Here is an 18,687-nt window from a genome sequence, read left to right as displayed (position 1 = left end):
TTTTACTGTTGTATATTGGTTTTATTAGATGATAAAATCAGGCTAAAACTCCAGTCATTTCTGCACTCGTAACCTTTTTTTAAATACTATAAAAAATAAGAACTATTGTTATCAGAAAACATTTATAATTAATGTATGGCAACATTGTTGAATATAGGACTTCTTAACCATCTGTTACCAATGTACAGCAACACTCCAAAGTTCAGATTCAATTAACAGATCTACTCATACCAGCCTGCTTGAGAAAAGCTTCCCCACAGCATGATACAGCCACCACCATAATTCATTATGGATTGGGTATTTCAGAGCAATGTGCAGTTCAACTTTTCAGATTTTTAGTGGTAAAAAATGTTGACAACCAAGTATCCCTTTGCTTTGATGGAATTATTATGCAGTACATTGTGTTGATTTGTCATAGAAAATCCTAACAAGATACATTGAAATTTGTTTTGGTAACATGACAAATGTGGAAAAGGTCAAGGGACATTAATAATTTTATTAGGTTCTATAGTGTACTGTGTAGTTGAATGCATACAAAGTCACGTATTGTGGGAAAGGCAAGACATAGGCATTGGGACCTAAGCAGAACCTGCAGCATTGTTCACTTGTTAAAAGCAACACAGTTACAACACTGCTTCTTGTCTCCTAGTATTAAATACCAGCTGGTCCTGACTTTGGTTTATGGTTGTTTGATGTTCGCTCTCATGCCTAATTTAATCCTGCACTTCACTTTGAACAATGTGTGCATATGTGTATCTGCTGCTTTCACTGAGCAGAAAATTGGCATTCATATCACAAAATCTTTAATATTTCATCAGCATAGGAATTTGAGAGCCTGTTTTCTCTTAAAACATACCTTATTCAAAGGATGGAATTAAAAATAATTTGAATAACAAGAAAGAGTAGGAATTAAAACTGGCTTGAGCAGATACAAAGTAAAGTTGTATTTTTTATATCTTCTTCTTGGTATGGGTGAGTAGTTGCTGTAAGGTGAGTGGGCTCATGGGAAACAGGATCCAGCTGAAAGTGACACAAACCTGTGGCCCTCTCTGAATAATGTATCTTTGGCTGGTATAAATGCAGTGATGCGGTGTCCTCCAAGTTCTCCAAATTGCTATTAGAGGTATATATCATGACCACTCATTCCCTAAGATTGGATTTGGTAAGGTCACCTTTCCATTCTTCCCCACCATGCTGTGCTATGAAGAACTATTTGTCCTGATAAAGATTTCTTCTACTTTTGCTTCTGTTTTTTAATCAAATAACTTTAGGTGATCCACAGCATTACAAAATGCAGTTTTAAATAGTGGTTTAATTTATTATTAGAAGAAAAAAGCTATCCAGACCAACCTAGCCCTATGTGAAAATCAATGATCAAGAACAAAAAACAAAATAAAGGTTTTGGAGTTGCTTAGTCAAAGTCTGAATTAGAATCTAACTGTGATGCTGTGGCACCACCTTAAACAGGCAAATACTTTGGATAGATTATTTTCCCTTATTAAATTAAACAATCATTTGAAAACAGCAACTTTTGTAATGACCGATTTCCAGTTTGCAACTCAACTGGTTCTTGTCCCCAAGGTACCAGAATCTCATGGCTTTTCCCGTCTTCTGCTCTTACTTGTCTCCATCTCTCCGAGCGTTGCTATGCTGAGCATTCAGACTCCTTCCTCATCTCACAGACCTGGATCTGCACAGAGGTTGACTCTTTGACCATAACAGGATGAGACAGCCTATCTGTGAGTCACACAGGAAACCAAGTTAACGTGTTAATTTCTCACTTCTTGCCAAGCCCTATTACAGGAAAACACTCCCCGGGTAGAGCAGGTACGCCCCGCTGCAGGCCAGAAAGATTAGCGGTTTAGGACCTCGCCTTGATTTGTTCAGCACTGATACACTTTCCTGTTCCCCTTAGACACAGTGTTTAATAAGGGATGGATGAGGGAAGAAGTGTGTTTCCTGGAACTTTACTGGGATTGACACATGACAAACACTAGTTCCACAGTTCCCCTGTAAGCGCAAAAGCAACCTTTTCTTTTCCTGAATCGGTAAATATTTACTTTATTTATTACATGAAATAACATGAGTTTTATAAAAGCATCTTCAGTAATTTGACATTGACATGTGTCTGCACATCTTTCTGCAACATTTATTTCCCACAGTGCCTTTTAGTGGCAGTCTGCTGACCTGTCTGCAATAACAAACAGGGACAACATATTTCTGCTGCAGTTGTACTTCTCATCTAAAGCAGCTCATCAAAGTATTCACACCTTTTGAACTGTGTCACATTTTGTAACGTCACAACCACAAACATCATTGTATTTATTGTGAAATTATTTTAATGAAGCCAAAGTAGTGCTTATTTCTGATCTGGAAGAAAAATGATGCATATTTTTTATAACTTTTTTACAAATAGAAATTTGGAAACTTGTTGTACAATAAGGTTAACCCTTGATCGTGATACCCCTAAATAAAATCCTCTAAATAGCTCTAAATACAGAGCAATCCTGAAGGAAAACCAAAAGCTCCAAAAGGCTGGAGATTTTGGTGGAGGTTCACCTTTCAGCAAGACAATTGCCCTAAACATGCAGTCAGAGAAATTAATGTGGTACAATGGCGTAGTCAAAGTCCAGACCTTAATTCAGCTGACAGTTTGAAATCCATGGAGGCATAGAAGGCATCTTGCCTCAAGCCTTTACTGCAGTGTATTACAGCTGTGCTCACTCACATTTTGGACTCTTATAGTGATATAAGAAAATAGTAGCAAAGTACGTGGGTATATTCATAAGATTGAAAGTACAGTACTAAGATTCCAAAGTTTTAATACCGTATACAACTCATCCCAGATGAAGAAGTATAAATGGAAATAATGTAATACTTGTTTGATTGTGAGAAGATCTGATTTTAGCAGTTTTAAAAAGAGTTTTTTCAGGTACTCACTATGCTTTGCTCCTCTCTGCACGGTCGTCACTGCTTCGGCACGTAACTTGTACCTCAATGTTCTTGCCTAAGCCCACATGTGACTTTACATTGGCCTCCATGCACATGAGTAATTACAAAGCTGAGGAGTAAGGGGAAAAAGTTTTTTCCTTCTCTCCACCTCTTTCCTACAGCCTCTCAGAAGCCTGGACAATCCCAGAGAAGCCTCTACGAGAGAGGAGGACTCTCAGCAACATCTTCCTTCTCCTCCTGCTTCACCTTACACAGGAAACCTTCCCCTCTGACAGAAATCAGCAGGGAAAACCAGAGGGGTATACAGTTTCTCTACAACAATGGAAATTCAATCAGGAAATGGAGAGGAGGTGGCGAGCGCGACCTCAGTCTTCATTTCCTGCGGTTCCTCCAGGCTGCAGGTGGTGACATCAGACGAGCCAGTGCTCCGGGAGGACCTGCAGGCTGCAAAGAGGGTTGAGAAGTTTGATATTCAGCTGGACAGCCTGAAGAGGATGTTTGAGAAGCCAGCTGCAACAAGGACTGTAAGTTCTTTCTCTTGGATTTGGATTAAAAGTTTGCTTTTTTTACACAATCCTGCTTTTTTTAAGGTCCAAGTAGTCATTAACTAGAGACATATAAAGTAAGCATATGCTCATAGATGTCGGCTTATACCTAATGCCATGCAGTTTAGAAGCTGCTGTTTATTTCATCTAGTTGTAATGATTCTGTCTAAGTCTACAAAGGTTGAGTTTACTGCTGATTTATACTCATATAGAGAGTAAACAACTAAAGACAAACGCCAAGAACAAAAAGGGGATCCTTTCTTTTGCTTCACCTGTTTACACCAGCAGCTTTGATTTCCCCTTCATCTTCTAAAGTGCTTACAGCACATGTCTCCTTTTCTGTTGAGGAGTGGCCTTCTTTCTCCTGCTATTTTCCATTCCTGCTGGTTTCTCCAAAAGGAAAATCTAAGTTTGCTGAAACTGAAGCTTTCCATTACAAGACAGTTACCAAACTGTCCAATGATCAGACCGAAATACCTACTTTTTTCTCCTCATGTGGTCAGAACCCATTTAGATCCAAGAACCATGAGTTTAGTAAGGACCGTTTTCCTCATTCTACCCAAAGTCTCAATATAAAACCCGTCATAATCTACAGGAGCCAAGGAATTATGGGGAATGTAGTTGTGGGTATTTAGCAGTGCCAACTGGTGGCAGAGATCCTCGGGGGTTGCAGACATTCGACACCCTGTTATTTAAGGCCTATTCTGGGGGTCTTTATGGTTAAGCAGGTTTTTAAAAATAAACCTGTAATTGCAATGTGGGTTGTTGCTGGAAGCAGCGTGAAGCTTCTGTATCAGAGCAGATATAGTGCCCTGGAGCTTTTTTACATTTTGTCACGTCACAAAAACAAGCATCAGTGTGTTTTGCTGGGATTTTATATGGTATACCTACACAGGAGAGTACAGATTTGTAAAGGGGAAGCAAAATAATACAAAGCTTTTTTTACAAATAAAATTTTGAAAAATGTGGCATGCATTTGTATTTAGTTTGATTTCCTGTTGAGGAGATAATTCAGACATCTGATTCAAGTACGTTGGAGCAGAGATGCATCTGAAGGTTACAGGATACAAGCCTTGGAGGACTGGAGTTTGAGACCTCTGAAGGAACAGGGAAGCTGGTCAGAGTTCAGTGGAAGATAGAGCTAAATACAGGGCAACCCTGGGCCAAAATCTGTTGGAGGCATTCATGTGTTAAAATGGCCCAGTCAAAGTCCACACATTTATCATACTGAGAATCTGCAGTAAGACTTGATAGTTAATATTGACAGAAATATTTTTCTGATTTATATCTGTAAAAAAGGAAATTATAGAAAAGAATAAAATGAAAAAGCCCAATTAAAAGCAAAGGTATGTGACAACATTTAAAAACGCTCCAGGGCTATTAATACTAAGCCACTGTAGTTGGTAGAGACAGAATTGGCCCATTCACAAACACATCTGGGTTTTCAGATGAAAGGATTTTCTAAAATACTCTAAAGTACTCTGGTTAATGAAACATATTACTTTGGCCAAGATTAAATGATGGCTTCTTTTGAAGTTTGCTTTTAAGTTCAGCTTTTAAGTCTAATATCTGCTATTTCTAATAAAAAAAAAAATAGACCTGTGGCTGTAACAGTATGGCCAATACAACTCTGGTAAAATTGGAGCTTTGATATGTTTTACTATTGCTCCTTTGGCGCTGTGTTTGAGAGAAACGCTGTTTTCTTGGAACTTATTTAGTTAGTTTTTAGACAAACAAAGGATGAGATGGGTCTGTGTGATTCTGGACAAATGATCTGTTTTTCTGGCCGTCCCATCAGCCTAAATTCAGCTTAATGCTGTGTGTTTTTCTAATGCAATGTCAAAATGAGAAGTTCTGCAGCTGGAGTGAGTCTTCCGAATGTTTATGTACCGCTTTGGGTCATCCACCGAAACAGTACAGCCCACATGGCTAGTTGGAGTACCCTCAGATAAGTAGCTTTGTATTGAACATTAGATTGCTTAGTTTGCTGAAGTGTGAGTGATCATCTTTTTAACTTTAAAGGAAACTGACCTGAAAATATTTTTTTGTGATTTATTCAATGGTAAAATTAGAGTAACAAGCTAACTGCTTGATTGCCATGTGACTCTATTAGCTATTGCATTTCTTAAATGACTTGATTGTTCTGTTTATTAGGCTGCATGGACGCATTGAGGAATTTTACGATAAAACAGGACTAAAGACTGCTATTGCTTTAATAAAAAATGGTGGGGGAACCTTATCAGCACTCTTAGTTTCACAGTTAATGCTTATTTTAGTAGGATGGCATCATTCAAAATTTCAGCCATAGAGATAGTAGGAGACTGTGTAACTCAGATGTTTACTAGAAAATGTGAAGACTTAAGGTCAGTGATTATGATTAAACAATAATAGACTGGGAATTAATGGCATCAGTGGAAAGGTCACCCTGTCACATTTTCCAAACACATTTTAAAGATCCCTGAAACCTTTGGAAACATATTCTGTGGACTTAGACAAAAACCAAATGTTTTGAGAGGTGTGCCTCATGTTAGATTGTTTATAAAACTAACAGCATTTCAGAAGAAGGATATCATACCCACAGTCAAACATGGTGGAGGTAGAGTGATGATCTCTGGCAGCTTTGCTACTTCAGGAACTGGACACCTTCCCATAATTGATTGGATTGAATGGCGACCAAAAAAGTACATTTTGGAGTGACCTTGTCAGAGTCCAGACCTAAATGGATTTGAGATGTGGTAAGAGCATGTCGTTTTCAAAGAAAACTCCTAAAATGGTTAGTGTTTACAAAACCAAAAAAACCTTTTCACTTAAATTGATTGTAGCAAATAAAAGGACCCTTATCTTCCACCTCTTTGGACTTTATGACCATTTATCAACCATCACATTGTTTTCACATTATTATGCTTTAGTGTATTAATGACCCAAGGAAGGAAAATTTGTATTTTTTCTCTGCAAAAGAATATCAAGCTGCTGTCCAATATGTCAAATGGCATTGCAACACATGCCTTTCCCTGGCATTGTGTCATAAATGATTCATATGCCTTAACTTAAAAAAATAAGGTGTAGCCAGTGGAGCATATGGGCAATTTCCCCATATTCCCAAAGAGGGAAAAGGACAGACCAATGAAACCCGACCTTGTCTCCAGCTAGTCTGTATTGCAGAGCTTAACATTTGATGATGCACAGTATTTTCTGTCTGTGCCCCATTCAGTTTATTTAAACAGCAATGAGAAATGATGGCCAGCCATTACAATGAGTGATAGACTCCCAGGTGGCTGCTCGGTTGTAGCCAAAATCCTCAGTGTGAGAAGCTGAGAGGAGACGATGTGTGGTTCCAACAGCCTCTTCTGTGAAGAGGTGCACTCTGCTTGTCTGGTGTACAGAGAACAGACTTTTTCTTCCCTTGTGCGGTCTCCTCGCGGGACTGGTTTATGTTTTCAGCATCTGTCTGACCTTCTGGTCATGACTATCCATGGAAAGGACAATATGTCACACATGAAACACATAAAATCCCATCCAAGGAAGCTAGTCAAAGAAGCTGACAATCCCTATATTTCTGAGTTAGATTATTACACTGAAAAAAAGGGATTTTGGAGGGTAAACATATTAGCCATTAAAAAGTAGTGAAAATAATTGTGAAATTTTGTGCAAGAATTTTTTGTTTTTAATCAAGCCTTAGCTAGTTTAGCAGCAGTGCTGAAATCAAAGTTAATAGCTAGCTGAGCTCCTAACCCTGAGCCCAGGGCTTTTCAAAATGCCTTCATCAAGATCTGGTCTAAATAACCTTTTATGCCTCCCTATGATGTTGACATACCTTGCCATTTTTTCATTTTTGATGTTTCTGTGTTCCATAGGTATGGAATTTTCATCTAGTGTGAAGTTCTTGCCAATTTTTATTTTGTTGTTCAAAAAAACATTAAAAAACAACAACAGTGTTTTCAGCATCTTGCTGCAAACACCAAAGGACCTAAGCTTCCTCAAGAAGTACAGTCTGCTCTGTCCCTTCTTGTAGATGGCTTCACAGTTGCATCTCCACTCTAGTCTGTTGTCCAGGTGAACACCGAGGTATTTATACTCCTCCACCACCTCCACTTCTTCTCCCATGATGGAAATAAGATGAGATGATTGTTTCCACACCATGCCGCAAAGCGGTCCACCACCTTCCTGTACTCAGCTTCTTGTCCATCTCTGATCCACCTCACGACTACAGAATCATCCGAGTATTTCTGCAGGTGACAGGAGTCTGTCTTGTTCTGGAAGTCTGAGGTGTACAGAGTGAAAAGGAATGGTGAGAGTACAGTCCCCTGTGGTGCTCCTGTGCTGCTGACTACCTGGTTAGACTCACAACCCTTCAGTCTCACAAACTGTGGTCTGTTTGTCGGGTAGTCTTTGATCCAGGAGATTGTTGAGGCCTCCACCTGAGTCTTCTGGAGTTTCTGACAAAGCAAATCAGGTTGGATTGTATTAAATGCACTGGAGAAATCAAAGAACATGATCCTCACAGTGCTGCTGGCTTTGCCCTGATGACAGTGGGTTTGTTGAAGCAGGTGTATGATGGCATCTTCAACTCCAACTCCACAGCGATAAGCAAACTAAAGGGGGTCATCCCTGACCACACATGTCGGATATTGTTTTTCTGGAGCTTGCTCTCCAGCTTCTTGATGTCTCTTATCTTGACTTTAAGTTGCTTCTGTAAACTCCTCAATAATTTCCTGTCTTCCTTATTGAAGGCTCTGTTTTCTTATTAACACCAGTGATCTGGATCACCAATGACCTTCAGGTCACTGGTGATCCAGGGTTTGTTATTGGAGAAGCATCTCATTATTCTAGTGGGGATGGTGTTATCCACAGAGAGGCTTGTCTAGAAGTTTATGCAACAAGATATCTATCTGATGAGAAAACATCCTTCAGGTTGATTTTTCAGTAGATATGGGCGTGATTATTTTAAGAGACTGATTTATTTTTAAATGAGAAGAATAAATTCTTAATACTTTAATAAAGTTTTATATAGCCTATTCTTCAATAATTATTAATTGTTGTTTATCTTTTAAAATAATTTCTGCTCTTAAATATTGAATCATATCTACCCAAATAAAATGTATGCACATTGTTGCACCATTGTGTTTGCATACATATGTTGTTGCATTATTATGTTTCCAATATTAAAGGCCAGACCTGACAAGGTGTTATGTTGCAATGGCCCCTGTTAGCCAGTGGATGGCAGCGTAGCATAGATTGGACTAACAGATGAAGGTGGTATGGAAACAATGGTTTCCTGTTTAAACTGCGTGTGAAAACAGATTATATATATATACTGCAATCAAGACGGTATCACTGTGAAACAATTACTAATCACCTATGTTAATTAGGGTCATTCAGGTATTTTTTTTAAGCCCGAAGGAGGCTTAAAATTCTGCTTTTGCTGATCTTTCTGGTTCTTCTAATTTGCATAATTGGTGAGACGTCTTATGCTGCGTGCCTGATAAATTTAAAACATGGCATTTAAGAGTCTAAAAGGATTTCATATAATGCAATAATCCTAGTCACACCTGGATAACAGGATAACACACATGCTTTAAGATAGAGGTGAGGTTTTTTTTTTAGGCACACGTCTCATGTTCTTTGGTTTCTGACTGACTGTGGCGTCTACATAAATTGAGACAGGTCTGGAATGTTCTCTCTGTTTATTTTCATAACATGATTCATCACCTCTACGACCTCACTCTTCTGAAAGGGTTGAAGAGACTCTGAGCTTTCATGATACGCTCTCAATTCACCAACTGTTTTTCAAAAGCCGCACCTGTCACCTTTCTCCAGCTTTTAAAGCAAAGGAGTTTTGACTGTCTGCCACATTTCATGATTTCACTGTAAACTGTTAAACAACGGGTTAAGTAATGAAAAATCAATCTACCTTCACTCAAAATGAAAAAAGAAAGTTGAATCAATATGCAGCAACGTAACTTAACGAAGTCAATTGAATGTTAAATAACCTAAAAGCCGAAATGTGTCTGCAGAAATTGATCCAGACTCGATGAGAACACCACTGTCCTCATTACAGTCCATTGAGCTCGTAAAAATTCCATTAAGTCTTCCCTGTCGCCTCAGTTTTGCACATTCATATCTATTAATGGAGCTGGCAGCGTTGCTTTTCTACTGTGCAACGATGACTTGTTGCTAGTCTCCTTTGATATGTGAAAAGTTGTACTGTTATGTGATTTGGCAGGGGAGCACACATCTGATACTCCCTGCTTTATTTAAACTAAGCCCCATTTGCCTATACCAGCCGTGTGATTTGCTTATAGCTACAAACGTATGCACTGCTGTCAGGTTTAAAATGGGCTCTTGTTTTCTGTGTGTGCTGGGAAGCATGTGCATATTCACTCCAATGTAAAATAATCCATTCCCATAGCTGAATGCAGTTCTCCAATCCTGTTCTGTATACAGACGTTTGTGTGACTCAGATGGTCCTTTCTCTAACGCAGCTTGACACAAACAATAACAAGGCCATATGTGCTCGAGAATGAGCCAAAGACTTCAAGGCCTGCTGTTTTAATCATTCATTATGGCATTATGTAACTATGAGGGCACCAGGATGCCATCTTTCATCTCTGCCAGTCATCTGTGGCTTGAAAACATAGGAAGTAGTGTTGAAAGTAGGACTGAAAGCTACCTTTTTGCCTGCAGTTCTTTTGGATAGAGCTGTAAAAACAGAACCACGCCCTCCACTCTTGCATGCCGGCTCCAGTGTTGTGGATTTTGTTATCGCCATGATTTATCTTATCTCAATGATCGCTAACAATGGCAACCTCAAGCCGCAGATCTTGGCTTGCAGCCATGCATTCTCTCTAGAAGCCTCTCTGGTGCCACCTATTTTCCTCCAGCAAGGCAATTCAGCTAAGATTCAGCATTCCTCTCCGTTTTCCTGAAAACCCCACACATCCGTCCAGAAGCTGCCAGTGGGAAAAGCTTGTGTTAGGCCTGGCACCAGATGGGTAGACATTAAGATGGACCTACAACATTTGGGGATCACCATGGCCCCTGGCAAACTCTGGTAAGCTGGTAGACACAAAGCTATGTTCAGTGTAGGAAAGCCAAACCATGCCACATAGGAGCCTCAAACCGAGTGCTATAATAGTGTGGCTTGGGTAAATTCCTACTAATGTTAATCTGCTGTCACCTTGTTATGTCCATGCAGTATGCAGTGGCTTGTATTATGGCTCTGTTTCGTATAGTGCATGTGTATTGGGATGAAGAATATATAATGTACATTCTACTAATATGTCACATTTTATATTTCCCTTTTTACCCTGTTACCCCTGAATTGCCTGACCATCTTGCGCTGCATATTTCAATGTTTTATTCAGTTTACACCAACCAGCCCATTTGTTAGGTACACAACCCTCAGAATGGGGAATTTAAGTGACTTCCAACATGATTGCTGGTGCCTGTTGTGTTTAATCCGGTCTCTTTGTCTATTTTTTAATGACCTGAACCATGTCTGTGGCAAAAACAGAAAAATAAGGAAACAAATGCTTTTCACAGCACTGCAAAAGCAGATAAGGAGTAGGACCCAAAATATAACTGTTTAATCAGACAGTTTATTATTCTGCAAAAAAAAAAACCACACATACAGGATGGATTCTGTAATTGCATTTGGCATCCAGCTGAATGATCACTAACAGAGTAATTATCCAATAGACGAGAATAGCAAGACCTACCTGTAGCTGACATCAAAACAGGTCATTAATGAGTTCAAAAGAGTGAAGGTAGGCAATGAACAGCAGGTTCACTGAAGAGCAGGAGACAATTTCTGGCTGTAATTATCATCCAGGAGAGTTTGGGAAAATTCATAAAAATAAGTTGGAAGGGTTTTATTATTAATAGTGAGTTTACAGCATCTCTGACAAAATACAGGCCTTCTGCTCAGGGCTCAGGGCTCAGGTCACATTCTGTTCATAATACATTAATAGAAAGTTTGTTCACCTGCATCAGGTTGTGTTACACGCTCGTATAATTATAGACTTAAATCCCCTGAATATGACCAAGGCATGTGGAATGCCAGCTGATGTCAGTCCTATGGTTGGGTGTATATTTGGAGAAGTTGAAAACAGAGCCGGAGGACTAGCCACTTTAGAGCAGTCGTGTAAAAATAGTAAAGCCTGGTGATGCTCAATGGACATTTAGAGCGAAGGGAGCCTGATGAAAGCGACTGAAATGTGGTTTATATTCAGCAAGCATACAACCAAATTGTGAAAGAGCGTTCAGAAAGAGGGACGGGCAGATGGTAATGAAGATGAAGATAGATAGGCGAGTGATACAGAGTGAATAGGTGGGGAAGGTGGGAGGGTAAAAATCAACATGAAAAATGAGTTCATGCTTTAGTAGGTCTGTCAGGTCAGAAATCTGATTAGCAAATAATACCCCTACTTCAGTAATAATTAGCTTTATGGAGAGCCTCAACGTTTTTTCTAGTGTTTTTCTCTTTGGGTGTGTGCAAATGTGTGTCAGGTCTCGGCCTGAATTAAGGGCGTTGATAATCAAGGGAGAAAAGCCCAGGATACTGAACTGCTGGCTGCAATATGCAAAGACTAAATATGAACACGAGAACAAGAAAAGTAGGATGCTGTTTTTATCAGGGGATTTTCATCTGTTTTAGGCAAATGAAGAAGTGACTGGTAAAAAATGACAAGCGTAGATTTAAGCTTTGAGTTGCTGTATTGTGCATGTACATAGTGAACACAGTGAGCTATATAAACAGTGTCCCTGTCTTGCAGAAATTAATTTCTAAATACTGAATGATTTGTTTGATGCTCACTCATCCAAATCCTATAATCCAATCCAATAATTTGTGTATAAAATTCCGCACCTAGGCATGCATACTGCTTTTAAAAACATATGTGAAAGAATGGGTCGCTAAGATGTGCAATGAGTCTAGTTGTGAAATTTCCTCACTACTTAATAGTCCACAATCAACTGTTAATGGTTGGTGACAGGGATCAACTGCAACTCAGCTACAAAGTGGTAGGCCAAACAAAATCACAGACGCACATGTTTCCATGGCTGAGCAGCTGCATCCGATGTGCAGTGGTGGATAACACATCTCTGTCTGGCAGTAACATGGATGGAGACTGAGTCTGGCAGTTGGTGGAGGGGGATTATGGTATAGGGCGGTTTTTCAGGAGTTTGGCTCGGCCCTTTAGTTCCAGTGAACAGAACACTTACAGCTTCAACATACCAAGACATTTCGGACAATTCTTCCCAATTTTGGTGGAAGAGTTGGTTGATGTTCTGTCCTGTTCCATAATGACTGTGTGCCAGTTCACAATTAAGGTCCATAAGACATGGATGAGCAAGTTTGGTGGGGAAGAACTTGACTGCAGGGTCCTGGCCTCAACCAAATGGAACACCTTTGGGATAAGTTAGGATGGAGACTGAGACCTAGGCTCTCTCATCCAACATCAGTGTCTGACCTCACAAATACGCTTCTGGAAGAATGGTCAAAAATTCCTAAAAGAGTTGAAGCTGTTGAAGTACAACATGCACAGAAGAATGTGTGTAAAGACAGATGAATAAATACTTTTGGTTTTATGGTGTGTTTTAGTACTGCTTCATAGTCCATAAATGTTTTGTGACTAGTAAACCTAGGGTAAAATATTTAGCATTCTAACAAAGGACAAGCATTGATCAAAGATGCAGCCAGGAGGCCTTTTGCAACTCTGGAGGAGCAGTCGAGATTCAGAGGTCAGGTGAGAGAATGTTGATACGACTGACAGGAGAAGATTTAACACTTTGTTAACTGAAAAAGTGAAAGAACAATCATTTGGACAGTAAACCTATTTGGTGCAGTGCATATCATTTTCACAAAAAGGTTTATGCCATGTTTGGTTATCTTGCAGTGTTTTCAACTGACTCCAATGGTAATTTACATTAAACATTTTGATGAAGCAAATGATGAGCTGTTGTTTCTGATGTAAACACATTTGGCAGAAATCTAACAGTAATTTGCTCATAGTATTATGTAAAACCGTAGAATACCTCCAGCTTGCCTGAATGAACCATTAATATTTATGTTGGTTTGAAGCTGTGTGTCCACACAGTAGGTTTCTGCCATCAAGCTTTCAAATTCTAGGTCTCTGGATGTCTGTCAGGCTTTAAATTATCTCTTGCAAACAAGACCTGGATCAACTTTGTCATTTACAAATGGACCCAGCCGGACTGACTAAATAACCCCTGTTCCCTCTCGTTGCTTTATTCCAGTGTCCCCGAGCAAAGCACTTTCAGCTCTGAATGTTGACTGTGTTTGAAATGTTTTTCAGCTGTTTGATGTAAATTTAAAAAGATTTTCTGTCAACAGTCAAATAAAAACTAAAAATAGTCTTATTGGCCCTAAAGCAACTCTTGCTGTGTGTGCTTCTGCACAGGCTACAGGAACGGTAGCATTTTATTACACTTTTATAAAATTTTCCATAGCCATAACTTAAGTACCTGAACTACATTGACTCTAATGTTTTTGATTGACATTTCGAAACATGTTCGTGAATATACTCAAGAAAAATAAATAGTTTTACCAACAGGATTCTTATCCACCGTGTCTATAAAGCAGAGTGTTTTTGTGAGTTCTAATTTTTTTAACTACAGTGCTGTTCAAAACTATTCATACTCCTTGAACCGTCTCATGTTTTGCCACATTACAACATTTATCTGGAAACTGAGAGCATGAATTTGTGCTCTGCACGGCATAAATGCAGTTATTAACAACATTATATCATAACCTTTAGTAACCTAATTCATACATTAGGTCAACAGACATATTTAGCTGGATACAATATTAACCTTATATATACTAATACTACTATACTAATACTATACTAATCTAATCTAATATAATACCCAATATTAATATTAATTAATATCAATTAATATTTAGCTAAATGAAATATGAATCTAACTTTTAAGCTGAATTAAAAAAGTAAGCCAAGTTTTTTTTTTATTAAGTTTGAAACTAAATATCTATGATAATATTAACCTCAATTTTGTTTGTTCGTTCAAACAAACGCACGAACGGACGAACGAGCGAACAAATATTAACCTCAATCAGGTATTTATCTAAATTAAATATTTAGCCAAATACTTGGCTAAATTCAGTATTGCCATAAATATTAAACTAAATAAATATCAATCTAAATATTTAGGGCTGCACGGTGACGCAGTTGGTAGCACTGCCTTGCAGCAAGAAGGTCCTGGGTTCAACTCCTGGTCTTTCTGCATGGAATTTTTCATGCAATTTCTCCGCAATTACAGCTGCAAGTTTTTGCGTTTGTAATGTTATGGAATATGAAAAAGGTCAAAGGATATGAATATTTTTGCACTGTATTGCCAAACTCCCAGTTTTAGCATTATGAGAAGCTGAAGTTTGGAGAGATAAAACTTTGATAAATAAAGGTTGCCAGTCAATGTGATGGAATGTATTGAAGCCCGTTATTAAGAGAAACGTTTTATCTGCTGTGCAGGTATGAGTAGAGCCCAAAGATCCACCCCTGCAGTTACGTGTGCCTTGAAATCAGCAGCAGTGTAGTCTTTATAAGGAAAACAGGAAATGAGCACAAATAGCTGCTGAAATGAAAAATAATATAGATTGATTTCTTGCTCCCTCAAAAGATTCAGTGCTCCTTTCTGCAATACTTTCAGTGATGCGTAGCATTACAAAGGTGTGTTGTTTGCAGACTGTGCCTAAGTGTTGTTTTCTTTTAGAGGAGGGGGGAAATTCATCAGTTAGGTGCTGAAACATTTTAATAAACACCTTACAGGCCTACACCATTGGTGGTTCTGGAGAACCTTATCAAATTATACAAAATTCATGTCAAATGTTTGTTCTGGTTTCTTCTACAGGCTTTACAAGTGGGAAAACCTGCAAATTTGGCCGTGTATCAAATACTTGTTCTCTCCACTGTACGTGATTTTTACCATTTTAGGCATGAATAAATATTTATGCCTTACTAAAATTGTTTTTATTACATCTGTCAAAAAACAAAAAATGCTTTTCTTGTTTATGTGAGTGTTCTTTGAATTTGTCAGTATTGTTCAAATTGATATCTAGTATCCATATATCTGTCACGGTGGGGTTTTGGAGTGGTCCGAAGCACAGACAAGAGCTTGGAAGCAGCATTTCAAAAAGCAGTCTCAGCTTTAATCAAAAAAAGTCAAAACGTAACAAAAACACTGCAGGTACTGAACAGGGTCGAGATCCAAACACTTACATTACAGACACTGCAGGAACATGGAGACTCAAGGCAGGGACGAGGATAAAGGGTCGAGTTGTAACCCACAAAAACATAATGAAACAAACCAACTAATATGCAGAGAGAAAACAAAGGCAGGTAATCAAAGGAACTAAGGACAGGTGAGGCAAGGAGGCAGGAAGGCAGAGGGAACAGGTGAACCTAATACTAGTAATTAACAAGACACCAAGCAGACCTAAAACAAAACTATAAACAAAGATAAAAATAAAGCATAAGAATCAGGGATAAACATGAACTGAAGGAAACTGAGAAACTGAAGGGAACATAAGAAACACCAAACCTAAGAACGAACAAGGAACCCATAAAGCAAACCAGATTACAGAGTAATGAAACCTAACACCACACAGACTGAACAGACAGGAAGGGAAGCAGAGAACACAAGGACTAGGATGTAAACAAACAAAATGTAAACAATAAGTAAACACAACCTAACCAGAGGGGCTTGAGAAATATGATAAGCAGTAAACAAAACAAAACACAAAGTCCAAAATGTCACATCCTGACAATATCCAAACATCAGTCGATCATTTTCTACTGCTTATTCCATAGTGGGTTGCAGGGAAGCTGGTGCCTATCTCCAGCAGTCTGGGCGAGAGGCAGGGTACACCCTGGACAGGTCACCAGTGAATCACAGGTCAACACACAAACAACCATGCACACACTCATTCATACACCTGAGGGCACTTTAGAGAGACCAACTAACCTAACAGGCATGTCTTTGGACTGTGGGAGGAAGCAAGAGTACCCGGTGAGAACCCACACATGCACAGGGAGAACATGCAAACTCCATGCAGAAAGACCCCTGGCCGGGAATCGAACCCAGGACCTTCTTGCTGCAAGGCAACAGTGCTACCAACTGTGCCACCGTGCAGCCCTAAATACTTCTTCCTTCAGCTGTTTCTGTGCAGACTGGGTGCCATAAGCTCTCCCTTAAATAATCCAAAATACATGTGAAAACAATTAATTTTGTTTTCAAACTTCTCATTTTGACCAAGATGAGGAACAGCATGAACTGCCCACATCAATATTTTAGGTTGTCCTGTCTACAATAGAAGCATGGTCTGGAAACAGAGTGGGTGAGAACAAGGAATACAGTGGAAAAGTAAATGCTGTCTTTTTGTGCAGGAATACAAAAAACTGTTGACAGCTGAAAAAGAGTCTGGTTTAGAAGAATTTTTTTCACCAAAGCCAATCAAGGCTGAAAGGATGAACTTCATAAGAAATATGCAAACACAAAGTGTCACATTCTGACAGACTGGTCAAGGCCATAGAAATATGACAAACAAAACACAAGTTTAATGATTCGAGTGTCTTTATATATGAGCAAAGAATACATTTGTATGAATTACTGCTCTGGTCATTGCAGCTTCTGTATCAGTTGCCTCAGGCATCTTTATGACACAATAAACTTTTGAGATGTGTTTTCATCCCATCCCTTGCTGGTTGCATTAGATGCATGATGCAACATTTAGTCAAGACTTTTCCTTTGGCGGTATTTGTGGCTCTGTTATGTCAACATTCTTCCCCCTTGTGTCTTCCATGATGTGAAGCATTTTATTAATCTTTCATTCTTCTAAGCTTGTGAGTGCAAGGAGCAAAGTGAATGTCTGTATTTAAGATCTGAGCCATACTTGGATAGCTAAAATTATTATGGATGGGGCTTAAATGTCTGGTTTATTTAAGAATAAAAAAAAAAAACCATCCACCATAACTAAATTTCACCTCTGTCTACTTCTCAAAGCCCGACAAAGGAAGACTCGGATGTAGGGAAAAAAGCATCTCATTTTCAAAGACCAGTGCTGTTTGGGACATGCATTTGGCATAAAATATTAACAATCCCTTAAAAAAATGATTATTAAGCTAATTGCGACATCAGACAAATATAACCTGAGTAAATACAAAAAGCTGTTTTTAAATTATTTTATTTCTTACGAAAAAAGCCATCCAAACCAGCCTGACCGTATGGGCTAAATGATTTCTCCACAAACCCAATAACTGGTTGTGCCACCTTAATGGTCCATCAAGATATTCGTAGTAACTGGCACTGATTCTTTTATATCATTGTGGAGGAATTTTAAACCACTTTTCTTGTATGTATTTTACCGGGATTTATTATAGATCAAAACAAAATAAGGAATGTTGAGAGGTAGACAGAACATGGTTTCCAGGGCTTAAAACAATAATCTGAAAAGTGTGGCGTGCATCCTAAACTTGAATTCAGTGCAACTAAGTGCCTTCAGAATTCACCTCATTAGTAGTAGATTGACTCTGGTTTATCATATCAAATCCTTATAAAGTACATGGAAGTTTGTAGTTATATTGTTAAACAATATGAAAAATACTTTTGCACAGCAGAGTGTATGTATATTTTACAGTTTGCATATATATTCTGTTTCTGCTAATTTATAAAAATTCTATTTAATAAAAAAAAGGTTCTTGTTAAAAGAGATCAGCATATTTAAATCATTTAAGTAAATGTGAACCATCAATTGATGAAACTGAATGGATACAACCTCTCAGTGAATCTTATTAGATCCTTTTCTTGTGCAAATCAGTGTCTCCCCGCAGTGGCTGTGCCTCAGTGTGACAGTTACCTCACGTAATTAACCACAGACCTCACACAGCCGCCCATTATTTCATTCACCCATCTATTTATTCATTACCTGGAGGTTGAGACAGAAACTGGTGTCTCAGGCCAACAGCAACCTCTACAGCTGTAAACTGAAACCAAATCAGTTGATGGAAGACACTTGCAACAAGGAAGCAGTAAATGTTGCTAAATTTTAACTTTCCCAATGGAAACCAATGACCTAACTGCAAGATTTAAAGTTGGATATTAATTTTATTTAGAAAAATATAACTGGGGCTGTGGCATTGCACTGATAACTATT

The 18,687-nt window shown here is 38.6% G+C and overlaps 1 protein-coding gene across 2 annotated transcripts in view; it reads left to right on the top strand.

Annotated features, from left to right (window-relative positions):
• Positions 1-3,153: 3,153 nt before the first annotated feature.
• Positions 3,154-18,687, top strand: part of xirp2a (xin actin binding repeat containing 2a) — a 76,095-nt gene continuing 60,561 nt past the window's right edge. Inside the window, exon 1 of one of the 2 annotated variants that reach the window (XM_047355501.1) lies at positions 3,154-3,476. In XM_047355501.1, coding sequence (XP_047211457.1) covers positions 3,273-3,476 — 204 coding nt within the window. In that variant the 5' untranslated portion in view covers positions 3,154-3,272. The remainder of the gene's footprint in view (positions 3,477-18,687) is intronic. The other variant, XM_047355502.1, reaches the window with a different exon arrangement.

Source organism: Girardinichthys multiradiatus, chromosome 24, assembly GCF_021462225.1.
Source record: "Girardinichthys multiradiatus isolate DD_20200921_A chromosome 24, DD_fGirMul_XY1, whole genome shotgun sequence".
NCBI lineage: Eukaryota > Metazoa > Chordata > Actinopteri > Cyprinodontiformes > Goodeidae > Girardinichthys > Girardinichthys multiradiatus.
The sequence above is the reverse complement of the archived record's forward strand: the minus strand, read 5'-3'. Positions and strand labels throughout refer to the sequence as shown.